Raw genomic sequence first — 20,980 nt, 5'->3', positions numbered from 1 at the left:
TTTTTTAAAAAAATTATGTATTTATAATTTTTATTTTTGTTTGTAGATTGGTCATTGATTTTTTATGCCATAGAAAGCATGTAACTGTGCTAATGGTTGGTCACACAAATGGAATTTCGTTTACTTATAAGAATAAGTTGTATCTTGAAAACTCTTCAGATTGTCATTCGTGATAGTAGAGGTCTCCATTTATTATTATAAGAAACTTTTTTTTATTTATAATTTATGACACTACGTTGTTTGTTTGAGAAATGATAGGATGACTTTTACAATAATAAATTTCATATACTAATAATTAAGATTTTGGAGGAAACCAAAACTTATTCATATTAATATCTGTCGGTCCAACGCTACTCGGGCTTTTTATCTACACTCGCCCTTACAAAATCGATTCTAACAAAGGAAGAGGCGTTTTGTTGTTAAACCCACTTCGACTCTGTTACTGGCTCCCCAATCCGTTTATCCATACTTTCACAAAACTCAAAACCCTACCATGGAGGCCGAGATTGATCACACAAAACTCAAAACCCTACCATGGAGGCCGAGATTGTTCACCCACAGCGACAATGAATAGAGCCCTCTTTGTTTTTGATTTCATTGAGTTGCGTTTTTTTTTTTTTTTGTAATTTTGGAGGTTGTCAAGTTTTCAAGATTGTTTTTTCTTCAAGATTTTTTTTGTTTTTTGTTGGGTTAATTATATTTACACGAGGTTTGCCATATTAACCATTAGATGAAAGCCAAACAAGCCCTTAAAATATAGGAAGAAATGAAATTACCTTGAATATTTAATTCATTTTAATAATAAAAATAAAAAATATATATTGTAAAATGACAAATTTGTCCACACCCATGTCCTGTCTAACCCAACCACAGCTCTTCCTCTCTCTCTCCACATCTGCTGCCACCATCCCTCCTCAACAATGGCCGCCGCCTCCACCCACCGCCACCATGTATCTCCACCCATCGCTATCATGATCGCCGCCACCATCTCTCTACACCCAAGCCACAGCCATTGCCACCATCTCTCTCAACCCACATGTGATTACACAATATCATAATCTATCTTATCACCACCACCATGGTTGATCTGTGCCCGCGGTGGCCCAATAGGCAGTACAAGAAGGAAGTGGATCACGGCGGTAGAAGTTGAAGTGGATTAGAGTTTGTGGAATTTTGTGAAGGAATCTAAATTGATTTGTGGCTTGTGGATCTCGGCAGAGGCGGCGACGAATCTTCTTGTTAAACGGAATTCATTTTGTAGGTATATTTGTGTATTTTAATTCTCTATTTCAATCGGGTTTTTGTAGGGAAAGAAAAAAGGGTTTGATTTAAAAAGAAAACCCTTATTTGAATATTTGTGATGTATATTTGAGCATTAATTCTGTGATTGCAATCGGGTTTTTGAGGAGAGCAAAAAAATGGATTTTGATTTAGAAAAGGGAAGTTACAGAATTTGGTATGTTTTTCTGTGTGTGTATATATATATATGTATACGTGAAAAAAAAAAAAAAAAAAAAAAAAAAAACTCACCAAATTCTTGAACTTTCCTTTTCTAAATAAATCATTCAGCAGCTCCATTGAATCAATATACATATATATGTTTTTTTGGAAGTTAATCGATTCTTCAGTAATCATACATAAATATATACAATCAATATAAATATATACAGAAACACACTGAATTTGATGAATTTCATCGGTGAAGTGATTGTGGTGGTGGTGGGTGGGTGGGTGGAAGGTTAGAACTGTAAATTCAATATTTAAATAAGTTAATTAATAATCAAAGGGTAATAAAGTCAATTCATCATCGGTTAGATGTGATAAGGGTGTTTTGTTAACTTTATTAAATGTCAGGAGGTGTGGTTGTTAAAAGACGGCTTAACTTTTATCTGATTGTTAACTTTCATTTGATTGTTAATATAGTAAAATTCAGTAGGTGGGAGTGTAATTAACCCTTTTTTCTTTGATTTTACTTGCATTGCATTGTGGCCTTGTACAGTCTCTGTTTTTATCATTTTCTAAAGTCTGTTTTTGGTTTATTCATAGTTATGTATGCAGTGATTAATATGGGATTATATAGATTTAGTAATTTTTGGGTTTTAATAAATCTTCTTTTTCTTTAATAGTAGTAGTGTACATAGAGTTATGGGTTTGATTTTTATTTACTTTGGGTATATATAGATTTTACTGTGTATGTAAGGTTATGGGTTTGATTAATGCTTTATTTTTTTATAAGATTTTGGTTTTAGCCAATCTTTCTTTTTCTTTAATAGTAGTGTACATGCCAATTGAGTTATGGGTTTGATATTTCTTTACTATGGGATTATATAGATTTTACTGTGTGATTAAGGTTGTGGGTTTGATTAATGCTTTCTTTTTTATGATGGGTAGAGTTCAGGTAATGTTTGTTTGTGTTTTATAATAAGGCAAAAAAACGTATCGGTTGTATGGGTATAGCTATTCTTTAGTTTGTGTTTTAAGGATTTTCCCATAAAACGTGCGATTTTTACTATGGGATTATATAGATTTTACTGTGTAATTGAGGTTGTGGGTTTGATTAATGTTTCCTTTTTTTATGATGTATGGAGTTCAGGTAAAACGTGTGAAATTTGTGCAGGTAAGGAGTGTTGAAGGGGGTTCAGGGGTCTTGGCACTCTGCAACTGTGATTGCCTGCCAAGGTCAGGCACTTCAAATCCAATACGACCATATTTTATGCAATGATGGTTCAGAAAATCTCATTGAAACAGTTCCTTCTATAGTTGATGGGGTAGTCCCTGCCAACAGGATATCCTCTAACCATCGTGCCTTGATAAGGCCATTGCCACCTCCGCTTCGTTTTGAGAAATGGTGTCTTCATTATGGACAGTGTGTTGATGTGTATTACGAGGCGGCTTGGTGGGAAGGTGTGATTTTAGACCACGAAGATGGATGTGAGAACCGGCAGATTTTCTTTCCAGATATTGGTGATGCAATGACATTTAAAATTGAGATGTTACGGATTACTCAGGAATGGGATGAGTATACCGGAGATTGGAAGCCTCGTGGGAATTGGTTATTACTTGAGGTGCTTGAAGATATCCAAAAAGAGTGGCCCCTTCAAGTTTCTGCAAGGCAAATTTGGTATGATATGCGGGGAAATAAAGGTTTTATTAAGCTTAAGGAATGGACTTCTTTCGCGAGAAATATCTGGAAAGATTTGGTGACTGAAGTTATTATTGATAATTTAAATCTAACTCACCAATTTTTACTTAAATTGGACTCTTCAGAAGACCTGGTAGAGGAATCCCAGCAGGCATTGGAATTATCTGAACCTGCTTGTGATGTTATACTGAATCCTCAAGCAGATTTGGGCAACTCTCTTGCTGTTGTACCACTTGAAAATGATGGCTCAGTGACCAAAATGCGGCCTAGTGATCTACATAATGCAAACGTTCCACCTGTTGAAGGTGACATTGATCGGAATGGTTTGGCATTAATTATTGAGGATTGTAGTCTGGATGTGAATCCCTTGATGAACTCAAAAATGCCCTGCCTTGAAGAAACGTTATGTTTACCCCCTCCGGGTTTTTCTCTTTTATCTTTCAATCCAGATGAATATTCAGGGATCAGCTCCAATACCAACAGTGAGGGATTCTCTAGTACCAGTTCTAAAACACCCAAAAGGATGCTCACATCTCCTACGCGAAAAAGCTGTTATATGTGGCTACCTGCAGGAGATGACTTGGTTGCTGGAACTGAATATTGCCCAGATACAGTTGCTGAATACAATCTTTTATCTAATTCTAATATAAGGCCTTCAACTGCTTTAACACTAAGAGTTAGGAAACATCTTGCATATCTGGGCTGGAAAATTAAGTTTAGGAGAGAGAAAGGAATACAGAGACTATGTTACACCTCACCAGATGGGAAATGTTACTATTCACTTGGCAATGTTACTATTCATTGGAGGTTGTCTCTCTAAATTCTCATGATGACAAGGGAATTTCTTTTGCTGCACCCAATTGTCCTTCCTCATCTCTGCTTGCCGAACAGCTGTTGTTGAAGGGAGAATCTATTGTGCATTCTACTTCCGATGTACCTATTATTGAATCTGATTCTTGCCCTCAAGCAGTAATGGACTATTATTGTTCACTTGCATTCAAGGATAAGAATCATCACCACAGACTGCAGAAAGGTGCACGTAAAGAGTTGCAATTCTATGCAAAGAAGCACCTTGCATCTGATGGGTGGTCCGTCTGGTACGTTAGGAATGGAACCAAAATGGAATTGCGGTACAAATCACCAAGTGGGAGGATTTACTATTCTCTTCTAACGGCCTGCAAAGTCTGTATAGATGAAAGAGGTTTCTCAGATTTTGGTGCTTCTACCTGTAGACCAAGGCAAAATACAAATGTCAATGAGGAAACTGAGGCCCAGTTAGCTGGTGAATCTTCTGCATTAATTGATATTGAGTTTCGTGGAGATTTGGTACCACTAAATGTGTCGTCTGAAAAGTGGTCAAGGGATTCTTCTGGGATATCATTTTCAAGGAAACTTAGTAAATTAAAAGCCCGAGGACTTAGAAAACTTCGAAAAAATAGAGAGAATGGCAACCTGCATTTTCCATCTAACTTGCTTGAAATGATCGATCAAAATGTTGGCTCTCCAAAGCCGAAGAAAGGAAAGAAATCTAAGTTTTTGATCAAATTAAGAGATGATGGTAATGTTGATTGTCCAATTCGTGTGCTGCGATCTAGAAAAAGAGCTGGGCAGCAGGTGGTTTCTTCCGACAACCCTCGAACTGTATTGTCTTGGTTAATAGATAACAATGTGGTGTTGCCTAGGGCAAAAGTACATTACCATAGCAGAAATGATCGTTCTCCCATGGCAGAAGGGCGAATAACTCGTCATGGGATCAAGTGCAATTGTTGCCAAAAAGTTCTCTCTTAAGAAATTTGAAGCTCATGCTGGCAGCACTAATCACCGACCATCTGCCAATATTTTTTTTGAGGATGGAAGGTCTTCGTTACAATGTCGGATGCAATTGAAACGTGAAAATTGTAAAAAAAGCTTTGTGATAGAACCTAATGTGAAAAAGGGTAAGCGGCATCAGAGCACAAATGACTACATATGTTCCGTTTGTCACGATGGGGGTGAACTAATTCTATGTGATCAGTGTCCATCATCATTCCATGCAGATTGCCTTGGTTTGAAGGTTAGAGGCTTTGATTCTTGTGTTGAATTGGTTTTTTATTTTATTTTCAAAGAATAAATATGAATTATTATTTTGAGTTTTGATGTTGGACTATATTTTGTTGTTTATTAAGGATGTACCAGATGGAGATTGGTTCTGCCCATCATGCTGTTGTGGAATTTGTGGCCAAAGCAGATTCAACAGAGACACTGAACAGTTTCTGGATGATAGTGTTCTTAATTGTGCTCAGTGCGAGCATCAGTGTGCGTTAACTATATACTTTCTGTACATGTGTTATATCACGCAAAAATGTGTAAAATATAATCTACACCTGTTCAACTTCACCCATATTGAATACATTTCTGATTAATTAATCAATTTGATGCAGATCATGTTGGATGCTTAAGAAAAAGAGGTCTCATAAAGCTGGAGAGATATTCTAAAGGAAATTGGTTTTGCAATAGAAAATGTGAACAGGTATTTCAAACCTCTCCTTTTCTAGATTAGAACCATGTGAATAACCTTTTCTACATTTGCTTCAACTATGGTTGATTTGATCAATATGGACGATAATTTTGCTGATTTGATCAATATGGGCAAAAGTACATTACCTAATTTTAATTAATTCTTTTTAATCTGCATTTTACAATATCCTTATCCTACGTCACAATTTCACTATAAAAATTAAATTGATTTGCGCAAAAATAATTTGGTTTAATTGTGACGCACTTTAGGAGACTCTTGGTCACAACACTTTGACGGTTGACATACCCTTTGATAGAGTTGTAGATAGATGATACTTTTCCTTCTATAGTTGCTAAATTGCGGGAAAAAAAAAAGAAAAAAAAGAAAGAAGAAGATATGGGAGTTTATATAACCATTAGCATGACTCATATACGCGCGCATATATATATATATATATATATATATAGAGAGAGAGAGAGAGTGAGAGAGGACTCAGAACATGTATATTGGTGTCATCAAGGCAAGTATGCCATTAAGCACGACGAGCGAATCAAATAATTTTCTTCATTGTTCTCCTTACCTCTCAATTCTATATAAATATACAAAATGAGAAAGAAGAAACCAATTCTATATAAAATAAGAAATGAGAAAAAAACCAAAATCCTATTAACTAAAATAACTCATGGACCCGCAACAAAATCATTACAATTTCATTCTCATTTTCTCTAATTTCGTCCACTGCTCCTTTATTCTGTCATCAGCAATATTTGCATATAATTAATTAAAATTAATTTCCTAAAATCAACACCGTAACCCAAAATTTCAAATTGGGTAAGTCTTTAACATAAAATTAAATACTCAACTTTGACAACTAAAAATCATAAGATAAATATAAATTAAAAATTCTAAAATTCCAGGTTATCACAAAAAACACACACATAGAGATTAGGATATGTAAGTTCATATAGCGATTAGTCAACAGACACATATGCACATATATATATAGAGAGAGAGAGAGAGAGAGGACTCGAAACATTTATAGTGGTGTCATCAAGACAAGTATGTCATTAAGCACAACGAGAGAATCAAATAATTTTCTTCATTGTCCTCGATCAATCCTTACCTCTCAATTCTATATAAATATACAAAATGAGAAAGAAAAAACAAATTTTATATATAAATAAAAAATGAGAAAGAAAAACACATCGGAGAAGGCACTCCATATAAATGTAGACAGACACAAAGAGACTTCGATATGTGAGTTTATATAGCGATTATCATGACTTAAATGCATGTATGGAGGGAGAGAGGACTCGGACCATTTTGTATATAGTTTATTCATAATGAGTTAGTATTGACTAAGCAAAGAATTGTTTATTTGAAAAAATCAAAGACTCGGCTATTCCAATCTTTTATAGTATTGAATACTATGCATATAGACTCATAAATTAGTCACACATGTAACGTTGGAGCTACAACATGACTTGGGGAACAAGCTGTATTTCCTCAAATTATTATTATTATTTTCTTTTGTGATTATAAAATTTTAAAATTACAAAACCGCCCTTCCTCAAATTTTTAATTATTGTAAGTGATGACTTTTTATGTCTGCTAAGCCCGACTAATTTGACTTATTCAAAAATGTTAATGGTACTCAATGAGAATGAGAGAGACACTAGAAGACGCTTGGACTTGTTTTATTTTGTATACTCGTGTAATTTAAATATACATAATAAAATTAACTACAGACATAACCATGTGGTTGAAAATATTAGTGAGTCTACTTTTTTTATCATATAAATATATTTTCGAAAATAGTATGGAATGAGATGTAAAAAATAAAATTAAAAAGGAAGAAGAAAGATATAGATTAGAATTCGACAGAATACCATCACCCGTGGATATTTAATTTTTGGACAAACAAGTACTTAAATGTTGAAAAGTCTAAAATGTCCTTTTTTTTTTTCTTTTCTTTTTTCCTTCTCTTTTTTTTATCTTCTTCTTCATCATCGCATGATGAAGCTAATCGCCGTCGGCAACGACCAGACCAGCTCGCTGCATGTAATACCCCGATAATTTTAAAAGATTTATTAATTAGGATTAATTATTTTATTTTATTTTTCAATGATTTATTTTATTTTATTGAGTGTTAGATTAATTATCTTATTTTAATTAAGTTATATTTCGTGATTATGTATGATGATTGATTGTTTGTGTGGTTGATTATTGATTGAATTATTGGTATGTTGATTTTATTGGTATTATATGACTTAGTTGTAAATTCTTGTTTGTTTATGTGCTTCATGTAATTAGTTATTTTAATTTCTGTATTTAATTAATTATCTTATTTATTTAAATTAATTGGATTGGGCTTAAGGAAAGTTGGACCAAAAGATGTGGTCTTGGGCTTCTATGAAACCTTATTAGGTTAATTAATGAAGGTCCGTGGTTATTTAATTATTTAAATGATCACTTTTGTATCAATTATATATATATATATATATATATATATATATATATATATATAATTATATATAAATATAATTAATTAATAATTGTTATGGAAAGATATATATATAGATATATATTTATTGATATTTATAAGTATATATGATTTAATTAACTAATGAGTTAATTATGGAAGGAATATATATTTATATATATATATATGTTTATAGATATAAATTATTTAAAGATTATTATTTTAATTCATAATACTAGTTGGAATAGGATTTGGAATTTAAGGTGTATAAAAATACACATAAGGCTTTAGGGTTAAAGGTTTTACACGTTAGAAAAATAAAACAGACAGAGAGAGAGGAAGAAGAAGGGCTGACAAGGAGGAGGTCGGATCTGAAAAGGAGGACGTCGGAATTGGAAGAGATAATTAAAGCTTAAAGCGTCGGTTTCGTTTCGAAACCTTCAGGCGAGTTTTCTCTATTTTTCCTCTTAGAACCTATAAGGATTTCATCTTAAGTATTAAGGCTCTAATTAAATTATTAATTTGGATTAATTAAAAGCATCAAGTTAATTTATTTTATTAAATTGTGTTTAGATATGATTATTTAAAAGTATGAATTATTATATAGTTTTAATTTTGGATTATTGGATTTTATTTGTATATGTAGATGTTGGATATATATATTAAAATCAATGTATAGGTGGAACTGTGACCTAAGGGGATTAATTTTGGTTTTTATATTTTCTGGAATTTTTCTGTACTTTTCAGAATATTTTTAGAATTTGTTTTGTAATTTTTTTATATTCTGGAATTTATTTTAGAATTATTTTTATTAAATTTTAAATTAATTCTATGCACTCTGTGTGAATCGGCGCATAAATCAGGAGATGGGTGATTCGAGGTATGATCTAGTGTGGTAGAATGCATAGTAAAAGGTTACATCACTGATCTAGGCCATTGGAATAGTTTAAATATAAGTGGAATGATTCGGTGCATTACGGTGTACATAAAAGAGTGCGCATGTGAATCTGGACCATGGATTAAGTTTGGTCAACAGAAGATTTATCTGGTGTGGGTGCATACATGTGAGCTCAAGTGAGCTAATCTGGTGTGGGTGCGTTTGTGTGAGCTCAAGTGAGCTAATTAAGTGTGGGCGCGCTCACAGTAGCGTTTGAGCTTAGCCAATTATTTTGTCTGTTTGTGACATAAAATTAAAACGGTCATAACTTAGTCATCTTAAATCGAAATTGGGTCATTCTTGAGCTCAAATTCAAGGATTTTTCGTCCTCTTTCCAATGGTACCAATTTCATTATCAGATTCTTATCCTAATAAGAGATATTTACGTTTTAGTGAGACGGTGTCGGAAAACTATTTAAACCGGTATGGAGTATTTAAAGGAAACTATTTCTGACATATTTAGTTGCACTAATTTGGGTAAATATAATAAATTAATAATTTGTTATGGAAGGAAGTGTATATATATATATATATATAAAATTATTTATATATGTGTATATATAGTTTAATTTGTCTATGAGTTGTATGGAAGGATGAATATATATATATATATATATATATATATATATATATATATATGTATGTATATTGATTTTAAATAATCAAGGATTATTAAAGAAGGTGTTAAACACATATATACATTAAATAACATATGTGTAGGTATATATATATATATAAATCATTTAAGATGATTAATATTATCATTCTTATTTGGCATATCTTAATAGGCTGGTTGTTAAATTAATGATATGCGTATAATATGCATGTGATGGCTATGTATGATTTAGCGTATTGTTAATTTTAAAGTTAATTCATGGTTAAAGTGTGGGCATGGATGAATTGTCAAATGATTAAATATATTACCTAAATATTTGTATGAATAGAATACATATATGGAAAGCATGGATGAATTGCTAATTAAATGTATGAATAAATATACCTGTGGAGGCATGGTTGAATTGCCAATGTATAAATATACATACACGGAGGCATGGTTGAATTGCCAATGTATAAATAAATATACTTATGGAGGCATGGTTGAATTGCCAATATATAAATAAAAATATTTACAATGGCATGGTTGATTTGCCAAAGCATAATTACGTTGTTATGTGTTAGATGATTAAAATATCATCTATGGTTGTTGTATGTATGGATTGGATTAGGGTTAGATATTCTTAAATGAGAATAGTTTAGTACTTACTGGTTAGTGTATTATTTTACATTAGTAAAATAATATTGGGGAAGACGTGGAAGATTTGTCAAAACTTGGATTTTGATATGTGATTTAAACAATTAAAATCATTATCGGGTTGGGATTAAATAGAGTATTTCTTTTATTATAATTTGTTGTTTAAATGATTAAACAACTAACTAGGATGGGATTAAGGTCAAAGGAGTTTTTATAAAATGAAATGGTAGATTGGTCTAGGTATGAATATTATTTTAATAATTATTTAATAGGTATGGAAATTTAATAAACCTATTAATGGATGTGATTAGTATAGTATATATAATTATATATAGACATGTATATCGTGCTTTATTAAAGTTAAAACTTTATTAGGTTTGGTTTTGATCAGAGATGATTTGCTTGTTGGTTTTCAGAGGCCTGGTAGAGTGAACTTGCTCGTAGGGTTTAACCCACGATTTATTTTTCAGGTTATTAGAGGTTCCAGTCTCGAGGTTGAGGATCCGCAGCTGGGAGACTGTCATTCGTCTATTCATCTTGTGTACTTTTAAATAGTATTGGATTATTGGATAATGTTTTAAGGGGTCCTTGAGTTATGGGATTTCCGAATTGTAATTGTTGGAGAATCATTAAGTAATATTTATTTATTAGTTTTCTTCAGCGGTTTATTTATTCTTTATTATTCATCTTTGTATTCTGTGCTTGTTAAATACTTAAATTGTTTTGATATCCCTTGATTTTGTGCGCGGACTTAATCAATCCGTGTTCCAAAATTAGGGGGTATCACACTGCAGGCTTCCTCTGTTTTCAGCGAGGTCACCTGACCTTGTAGCGGCCTTCACCGACTGGTTCCTCATCGGCAATGACCTCAGGTCGAGTTTGTAATATAGATTATTTTTTTCCGGAAATTCAGGCAATTAGGTACATAAACACTTGAAACTAGCATTTCAAAAAATACAAAATATGATATAGTTATATACAAAGCAAAAATGATGCAGGTTCCAACTAGCAACATAACACGAGCCAAACACTACCCAAGAACATATTGCCAATTGAGAGCCATAGTAGAAAATGTTTGGTTAACAGGAAAATGAAGCAGCCACAGTAGAAAATGGTATAATTTATGGGAAATTTTTAACAAAGCCAGGTTTAACAACATATGTTTCAAGCACTTATTACACAACATACTACATTTTTAGTTCTTGGTTCACGTTTGTGTTCACACAAGCTCATCCACCTCATTTTACAACCTGGGAGTTGTTTCCTATAGCACCAGCTTCTACGAGCAACGGTACGAGCTTTCCTCCTTGATGCTTTGCCATGACACCTAAAAATACGAAAGAAAAAGTACATATTTTTACCTCACCTTCACCAGAAAAGAATTACAAATCCGAATATAAGAGGAGCTTAGCCTTACTGTCACAACCACCGATGTGTTTCCCACCGATAAACACATTTGGTACGGTTCTCTGCCCGGTCCATTCGGCTAGACCCGATTGAATTTCACTTCCATCACCTTCGCAAGAAAATGATAATACATGTTAAAGCACAATGGCGAATTAAGATACTATTATCTTGCTGATACTAATACATGTTAAAGCACAATGACGAATTAAGATACTATTATCTTGCTGATACCTGAAAAAGAAAGAGAAATTTAAAATTGAAAGAAACGAACAGCCTAACTTGGCTAAATATTATCCTAAGAAAATAAAACAAACGAGGGCCTCATGCTCAATTCGAATTGAACATCAACTATGTCGCGTGGTGAGTGAAGAGGTGGTATAATGGATGATCTTTGTCTGTTGCATCGAGCATAAATGAAACGAAGGTCTCACTCATTTCAAATAAAACATCAACTATTTTATCTGGTTACTGAAAATTAGGTGTTACACCAAAGGCCTTGTAGCTTAATAGTACTTCCTCGCCTTTCAAAGTAGGAAGTCGAGGGTTTAAGTCCGAGCTTGGAACATAATTGGGCCCAAGAGGGTTGGCCCAGTCTATAGCCCAGTCCCATCTACGTGCTGTGCAGTGCCATTTGAGGCCATCAAAGCTATAAACCTCAGCAAAGCTTGAGTGTCAGGGTTATAGTAGTGCATACAGTGTTGCACCTCTCCGGGATAGTGGGCCGGGCCGGTGATCGTATGGGATACGTGTCAGCTACTCCGTGCAAGGAAATCATGAGTTCTGTCGAGCGTGCGAGGCCACCGGTGGCTCATGTGGGTATGACATTGATGGGATCAATGAGATGTGCATGTGTGGGAACTGGAATTCTACATCAAATTGTGATTCAGATGATAAAACAAATCAAGCTTGTTTGATACATCTTCTTAATTAGGTTACAATTTTATAGTAGGAAAATGCTTTTAAGATGGATAAATTGTAGTAAATTGTTAGATCGAAAAGTTTTGATTCATTTTGTACGTAAAATATAAAGAAGTGGATACTCACTTCCTTATATATTACAAACTCGACCAATCAATGATGATGTTCGATTAAACAATTCTCTCTTTGATTGTTCGGCCCAAAGATCACTACTTTTTATAATATAAAGAAGTGGATACTCACTTCCTTATATATTACAAACTCGTACAAACTCGACCAATCAATGATGATGTTCGTTAAAACAATTCTCTTTGATTGTTCGGCCCAAAGATCACTACTTTTTATAATATAAAGAAGTGGATGCTCACTTCCTTATATATTACAAGCTCGACCAATCAATGATGATGTTCGATTAAACAATTCTCTTTGATTGTTCGGCCCAAAGATCACTACTTTTTATAATAAATGATCAGTCCATTTGGTTCTTGGGCCAAAGCAGAGCAGTCATTGTTGTATAGCATTGGGCTAATAAAATGTACAGATTCTTAAGAGAATATATGGGCCTCCTGCCCAAATGTAGCTACCCATTTTTATAGCCCAATAGCTCCTCTTCAAACTTTACTCTCCTAGTTTTTGTCATATGTATAGATTTATTTGATTTATATATATATTTTTTGGGATATGTTATATGTAGATTATTTTCTCTATTTTTTTATTTTTGGTTTAATTATTCTTGTTGTTCCATAGTTGATAATGAATCACATTTTGTATAATGTGCAGTCCATTCGTCGTCGTCTAGAGGAACATGGTCTTTTCTGAGCACTATAGCAGGTACATTTAACAATTATGTTCTTCTTTTTCATTATTATCAAACATAGTATGATTTAAACATTAATACTGATAAACTCAAAAAGAAGATACATATATATATATAGTACATAACCTAAATTAATAGAGCCGTAATTAGGTTCAATTGAGGACATATTTGGGTCAAATTCAACTTGCATGATTCTGTTAGTTGAATAATCTATTTGCTGGACCTTTTATGGTATGTATGTGTGTGAATGGGTAGAAGCAACACCACCTAAGCAAAAGAAGATCCAAAAGCAAAAATGACCTCAACATCCATTTTTTTGTTACTTAGATTAGGTTTGTGTCTTTTTAAATTGATTACCAGCATCCAATCTCTCTCTAGATGTATGTGTGGGTGGATTAAAATTTGATATAGTTAGTAGGTTACCTTATCACATACTATGAAATTATTCGATTTTAGTCGAAGTCCACCTCATATTATTTAAAAATAACATTAATATATACATATAAGCACTTCACTTTTATTTCTCTCATACGAAATTTTATAACTTGAAGTTCAGCTAATGTATTGTAACTCGCGCATATTACACCCGCCTAGTGTCTTATGAGATGATTTAGATCCATAAGGAAACATGAGAGAATCCATCGCCTAATTTGGAAACCCATCAACTTTTGGTCATGTCCATGCCGTGTCTATACCTTTTTTAAAAAATTTAATGCGTCAAGGTCAAATCGAGATTTTAAGGAATTGATATGTACTCGAGTGACAACATCATAAAGGAAAGAAAGACGGAATCCGATCCCACATTTCCATTCCTAAGATCAAAGAGGGCGTATTTTTGTTGTGTAATGTTCGAGTCCTATATCCATATCCGTGCTTCTTAAATTACAACTAGTTGAAAAATGGCATGGCACCTAATAATGTAGAGTGAAATTAGGAACTTAATTCTTATTTTTTTTGTTATGGGAAAACAAATTTATTTGGAGTAATATCAATATTTCTTTTTATGACAGGAAAACCTTAATGTATTTTGAAAATCTTGCTCAGGCAGTCGAGCAAAGGGAAGAAAAAACCAATTTCATTTTTTTTTTTTTTTTTTCCGGTGGTAAATGGGAAGAAAAAAGCTCATTATTGATATTTTAGTGGAATTAATTACCTATCGATTTTTTAGTGGAATTAATGAGTGATATATAAATTGTCTTTCCAATTATATATATACTTTTCTGCTCAATGTAACTAACACTTTTGCATTTATGCAGGATTATTTATCTGTATGATCCTTGGAATTACATCCTATTTTAATTCAAGCTGAGATCTGTGGATTAGTGTTCCTTGTGTTAATTTTGACGATTGTTCCTATAGTACTTGTACATGAGATTGAGAGTTTAAGTTCTTTATACAAACTGTGCGGCATACTTGATATGTTGGTTGAGTTGTATATTTTTATTTATTATTAACAAAAAAAAATTATAAAAATAAGAGAGAGATTAAGTTTGATTTTGAAATATTTGAATAGAAAATTACCAGAATTTTGAGTTTTAGGTAGAAAATGGAAGGATGGGTTTCTTATAAGCTAGAACAATAATTAATGGATTTGGAGATATGGTAATATTTCCTTTTTAGTTATATGCATGGGTAAAATGTATTCTCACCTCCCTCAATTGGGTGGTATGAAGTTTTTGGTGAAAAGTTTTTATTTGTATGAAATTTCTATTTTTATATTAGTACAATAACAACAATTTAATAAATAAATAAAAAAAAAGATATATATATATTTTTTTTTCCTAATAAAAAACTTTCGAAAAAGTTTCGGACCATATATTATCTATACAGATTTACTAGATCGAATGACTTTAGGAAAAAGCTAAGATGCTATAATTTATTTAAAATATGAGAAATTGAGAATATTGAAAACATTATAACATTTAAAATGTGGGACAAATATACACTATTGGATAGCAATCAGATAACAAATTTGGAAATTAATTTTTAGAGTCTTCCACAATTTTATAGATTGGTAGAGAATGTTGGAGAATGATAACAAATTCGGAAATTAAATTTTAGATTCTTCCATAATTTTATAGATGTAGAAAATTGTGGAGGATGAACATATTTTGGTGGACTATTAGAGTTAATAGGGACTGTCCATTCTAATGAAAGGTAACCATTCATTCTGGGTTTTGATATATATAAATGAGAGGTCTCATTTGTTTCACCAAGTTTCCAGCCAAGTTGTGTACATGTAGCCCTGAGTGAGTTCAGAGTGCTAGAATGATGTAATTTACTATACAATTTTATCTTTGCAAATGAACAATTCTGTAAAATTATTTCAAGCAACAACAACTAATCAATTGTGACCGTATCAAAGCAACAACAACTAATCAATTGTGACCTTAAGAAAGGGAATCGCATCGTATCAAAGATTTTGAGGATCACAAAACACCAAGAGTCAGATTAAGTATCTAAAGGCACGGGTATTGTATTGCGGCTGTAATATTCTTGCAATGTAAAAAGTTCTTAAAAACTAAAAATTTTATAAGAAATTCAATAGAAATCTGAAGTTAAAAAGTAAGATTAACTTTAGAAAATTGGAAAACAAGGAAATTGAGAGTGTAGCTCAAAACTAAATGGTTAAGAAACATCATAACAAAGACTAAAGTATTAGAGCTAACAGTTTGTTAAAATACTCTTCTTCTTCTTTTTTTTCTTTTTTTCTTTTTTTGTATAAAATATACATTGACACTTTTTTTTTTTTTTAAGATACACTGTCACGTCACCGATGTATAAAATTGTTGTGTATTTTATACAATCTTTTTACACAGTCATATCACTATATTTCCTTTCTTCTCCCTCTTTCTCATTCTATTAACAAATCAACCCTATATTAAATAGGTTTGTAAAAATTATGTGGGGTCCATAACACTGATCGGTTGTTATTAGATATGTATTTTTACACAAAATGTATAAAACAACTACTAAAGTTAAAAATAAATAATTTAAATTTTTTTTATATAAATCTATTATGACCCCAATTACGCAAAAAAAAAAAAAAAAAAAAAAAAAAAAAAAAAAAAAAAAAAAAATCATATTTCTTGATGTACATTCCCAAGTAGCCAATCAATTCAAACTACAAATAAAGAAACACAAGTGAATAGAGAACAATTGAATGCTTCCAAAAAGAAAGGACATCAAACAGCCACCAAACTTTTTCAACATCAAATTGTGATTCAGGTGAGACAAAAGGACTAAAAGCTTGTTTGATACTTCTTCTTGGGCCAAATCTTTTTAATAGTAAATGGTCAGGCAGATTGGTTCTTGGGCCAAATCAGAGCAGTCCATTGGGCGCAATTGAAGCCACTGTTTTCACATTTTGTACAAGTCCATTCATCCTCATTTATAAACACAAGGAAATGTAAAATCGTGCACACGTAATCTGTCAATATTCGAGTTGCATGATTTTGCTCTTGAATTTTATGTCCCATACCAATTATAATGTACAAATCTTACATATAAAATATTTACCCTTTTCACATCTAATTAATGTAAAATTGTGTATCAGTAATTTATCAGTGTCTTCCATTAGATGTCATATTGTGGGGCCTATCACCCCACCCACATAAACGAGGTTGGGTGACTACCGGTCCACAAATCACTACAAAATTAATCATGCCGGACAAGTTAATAGGGGATGGGATGATAACTTAAAGAGGGGATGAAGCTTCTTTTAACTAGTTGTATAAATTCAGAAGTAATAATATTCCATTAAGAGACAAATGGAATCTTTATCTATAAAAAATTATTATATGGCCTCAGACAGACTCTTGGTGCCATTTTTTTCTTGGGTTTTTGAATAATGGGGTGATCTCATTTCTAGGCAATATCATCACATGACATACTTTTGTGTGTGTGTGTGTGTGGGTGTGGATTAATTAATTAAAGGGGCCTTTCTTTGTTTGTTGCTGGTCTTTTTCTCCATGACATTCCCATGTGCTTCCAAAGTATATTATTGAACCTGCCATGATATCACTTATGGAACCTTTAGTTCACCCTTCATTATTTTAATATGAATAATATGCGAAAGATGCTATAAATATCAAGATTTTTAATTAATTCTTTTTAATCAGCATTTTACACTATCCTTATCCTACGTCACAATTTCACTATAAAAATTAAATTGATTTGCGCAAAAATAATTTGGTTTAATTGTGACGCATTTTAGGAGACTCTTGGTCACAACACTTTTGAGAGTTGTAAATTTTTATTATTATTATTATAATTATTATTATTTTTATCTTGACAAGAAAAATACTTACTCACATATTTTTCTCATTTCCTTTTTTAAGATGAAAAGGTTATTTCATTGGTTAAATTGCCAAAAAATAAAAATAAAAATAAAAACAAAACAAAAACAAACAAACAAACCAACCTCAATTATGATATGTGAGTTGTATAACAATTAGCATGACTCAAATGTGTGCGCGCGCACGCATACATATATATATATAGAGAGAGTATTCGGAACATTTATAGTGGTGTCATCAAGACAAGTATGCCATTAAGCACGACGAGCGAACCAAATAATTTTCTTCGTTGTCCTTGTTCCTTACCTTTCAATTCTATATAAATATACAAAATGAGAAAGAAGAAACCAATTCTATATATAAATAAGAAACGAGAAAGAAGAAACACACCGCAGAAGGCAATTCATATAAACGTAAACAAATAGAGAGAGACTAGGATATGTGACTTTATATAGCGATTATGTATGCATGTATAGAGAGAGAGGACTCTGAACATTTAGAGTGGTGTCGTCAAGGCAAGTATGCCATTAAGCACGACGAGCGAACCAAAAAACTCTCTTCATTGTCCTTGATCCTTACCTTTCAATTCTATATAAATATACAAAATGAGAAAGAAGAAACCAAATTAACCAATTCTATATATAAATAAGAAATAAGAAAGAAAAAACACACCGAAGAAGGCGTAGACACGCAGAGAGAGAATATGATATGTGAGTTTAAATAGTTATTATCATAACTTATATGCATGTATAGAGAGATAGAGGACTCAGAACATTTAGAGTGGTGTCGTCAAGGCAAGTATGCCATTAAGCACGACGAGCGAATCAGATGATTTTTTTCATTGTCGTCCTTACCTCTCAATTCTAATAAAAATACAAAATGAGAAAGAAGAAACCAATTCTATATAAAATAAGAAATGAGAAAGAAGAAAAATACAGAAGAAGACATATGAACGAAAAAACACACACATAGAGAATATGATATGTATGTGAGTGTATATAGCGTTTAGTATGACTCATGTGCACGCATATATATATATATATATAGAGAGAGAGAGAGAGAGAGAGAGAGAGAGAGAGAGAAAGGACCCGAAACATTTAGAGTACTGTCGTCAAGGCAAGTATGCCAACAAGCAGAACTAGTTAACGAAATGATTCCTTCATTGTCCTCCTAATCTCTCAATTATATATAAAAATAAGATATTGTAAAGAAAAAAGAAAAACAAAAAAGGCACTTCATATTAACATAGACACACAAACACTCTCGGATATGTGAATTTTATATAGCCTGTCTATTGCTTGCTTACCAAGGCTTGGACCCACCAAATTATAAAATAAAATAAAAATAATTTTAAAATAAATTTGTGGTTGGACCAAATTGTGCCCACAGTGTAAAAGGAATATAGCATTGCAACATTAGCAGTCTAAGGAGAACAAAAAGTGAAGAGGGAGAAGAAAACCGTAATGTTTGAACACCTCTAAAACGTGTATAATTTATTAAGTACAAAAATAAATTATAAATCGCAATGTTCGAACTCCTATCATTATTCCTATGAATGAAATAAAGAAGAGGATGAAAATCTCAGTTTTGCTCGGACGCATTCATGGTGGGTTAAAAAATTCTTCCACCTTCCAACTTTGCCAATTGAGTGATAAATGACAAATGCACTTAAATTTGAAGAGACCTAAATCAAGATCCAGATATCTTTTTTTACTGGAACTTTTTCCTTCATATAACTAAAGTCCTCTACAGGCGACGGACCTTTTCTAAGCTTATTTTATTATATATGTATATAAGAATAATAATAGGATAAATTATTATATAGTCCCATAATGGGATAAATTATTATATACTCCCATTGAATTAGAAAGCAATGCATAAGAAAAAGCGTGCTTGAATTCTGATTTTCAGATTTCAAATTATTATTTTGTTTATAGTTTATTCATAATGAGTTGGTGATGACTATGCAAAGAATTATTTATTTGAAAATCAAAGACTCAACTATTCCAATCTTTCATATATAGTATTGAATTCTACGCATATAGACGCATAAATTAGTCACACATATAACGTGGAAGCCACAGCATTACTTGGGGAACAAGTATCCCGTCAAATTATTATTAATATTTTCTTTTGTGATTATAAAATTTTAAAATTACAAAACCGCCCGACTAATTTGACTAATTCAAAAATGTTAATGGTATTCAATGAGAATGAGAGATACACTAGAAGACACTTGAACTTATTTTATTTTCTATACTAGTGTAATTTAAATATACATAATTTTTTTTTTTTCGATGCACATATAAATCTTGTTTAATATAAAAATTCGTCAAGAATACTTTTGAAATGTAATGAACAAAAATATTATCAATAAATATTAAATTATTTTACTCGCCCACACATGGATTTGAATTTAGGCTCAATTTTTTTTTATTTGGAGGTGGGTTGGACTTAAGAGACAAGGTGACCACTTTGAACTGTTCTTTTTTCTTTTCCCCAAAACAAAAAAAAAACACTGTTTGGACCCTAAACTACTTTATATAGCCTTTAGAAACTCTAATTCAAGTCTTAAAATTATTGGAAATCAATTAAGCAAGAATTGGTTGTGATTTGGTTTACATTCAACACTAGAAAAACGAGAAATTATTAGTTACAATAAATATACTATGTCATTGATACAACAAATCAACATAAACGCTCTATTAAAATAAAGTGGTCCAACAAAAGTTTAACAAATTATTAAAAAACCAACTCCTTTACTTTATTATAATATTTCTATTGGTTGGTTGTAACTAAAAATTTCTCGTAAAAAAACACAATAAAATCGACCATGAACAAATTTAATATAAGAAAATATTCGACTGATGCCACTTATTTTTGTCTAAATTGGTGTAGAAACTAAAAACATAACCATGTCGTTGAAAATATTATTGAGTCTACTTTTTTTATCATATAAATATCATCTCGAAAATAGTATGGAATGAGATGCAAAAAAAAAAATTAAAAAGGAAGAAGAAAGATATAGATTATTTTTTCCCGGAAATTCAAGCAATTAGGTACAGAAACACTTGAAACTAGCATTTCAATGTTACAAAATATGATATAGTTATATACAAAGCAAAAATGAAGCAGATTCCAACTAGCAACCTAACACGAGCCAAACACTATCCAAGCACATATTGCAAATTGAGAGCCATAGTAGAAAATGTTTGGTTAACAGGAAAATG

At 31.9% G+C, this 20,980-nt stretch overlaps 1 protein-coding gene across 1 annotated transcript; it reads left to right on the top strand.

Annotated features, from left to right (window-relative positions):
• The first annotated feature begins 1,686 nt into the window (after positions 1-1,686).
• LOC132305487 (uncharacterized) lies at positions 1,687-14,901 on the top strand. Its single transcript, XM_059803122.1, has 6 exons — positions 1,687-1,738; positions 2,623-5,195; positions 5,308-5,437; positions 5,563-5,651; positions 13,416-13,466; positions 14,709-14,901. The coding sequence occupies exons 1-2, from the start codon at positions 1,687-1,689 to the stop codon at positions 3,960-3,962; spliced, it is 1,392 nt and encodes a 463-aa protein (XP_059659105.1). The 3' UTR covers positions 3,963-5,195; positions 5,308-5,437; positions 5,563-5,651; positions 13,416-13,466; positions 14,709-14,901.
• Positions 14,902-20,980: the final 6,079 nt, after the last annotated feature.

Source organism: Cornus florida, unplaced genomic scaffold, assembly GCF_030987335.1.
Source record: "Cornus florida cultivar Cherokee Brave unplaced genomic scaffold, ASM3098733v1 CherokeeBrave_3.0.0_Hap2_Chr04, whole genome shotgun sequence".
Lineage (NCBI taxonomy): Eukaryota > Viridiplantae > Streptophyta > Magnoliopsida > Cornales > Cornaceae > Cornus > Cornus florida.
Note: the sequence above shows the minus strand (reverse complement) of the source record. Positions and strands in the feature narration are given on the sequence as shown.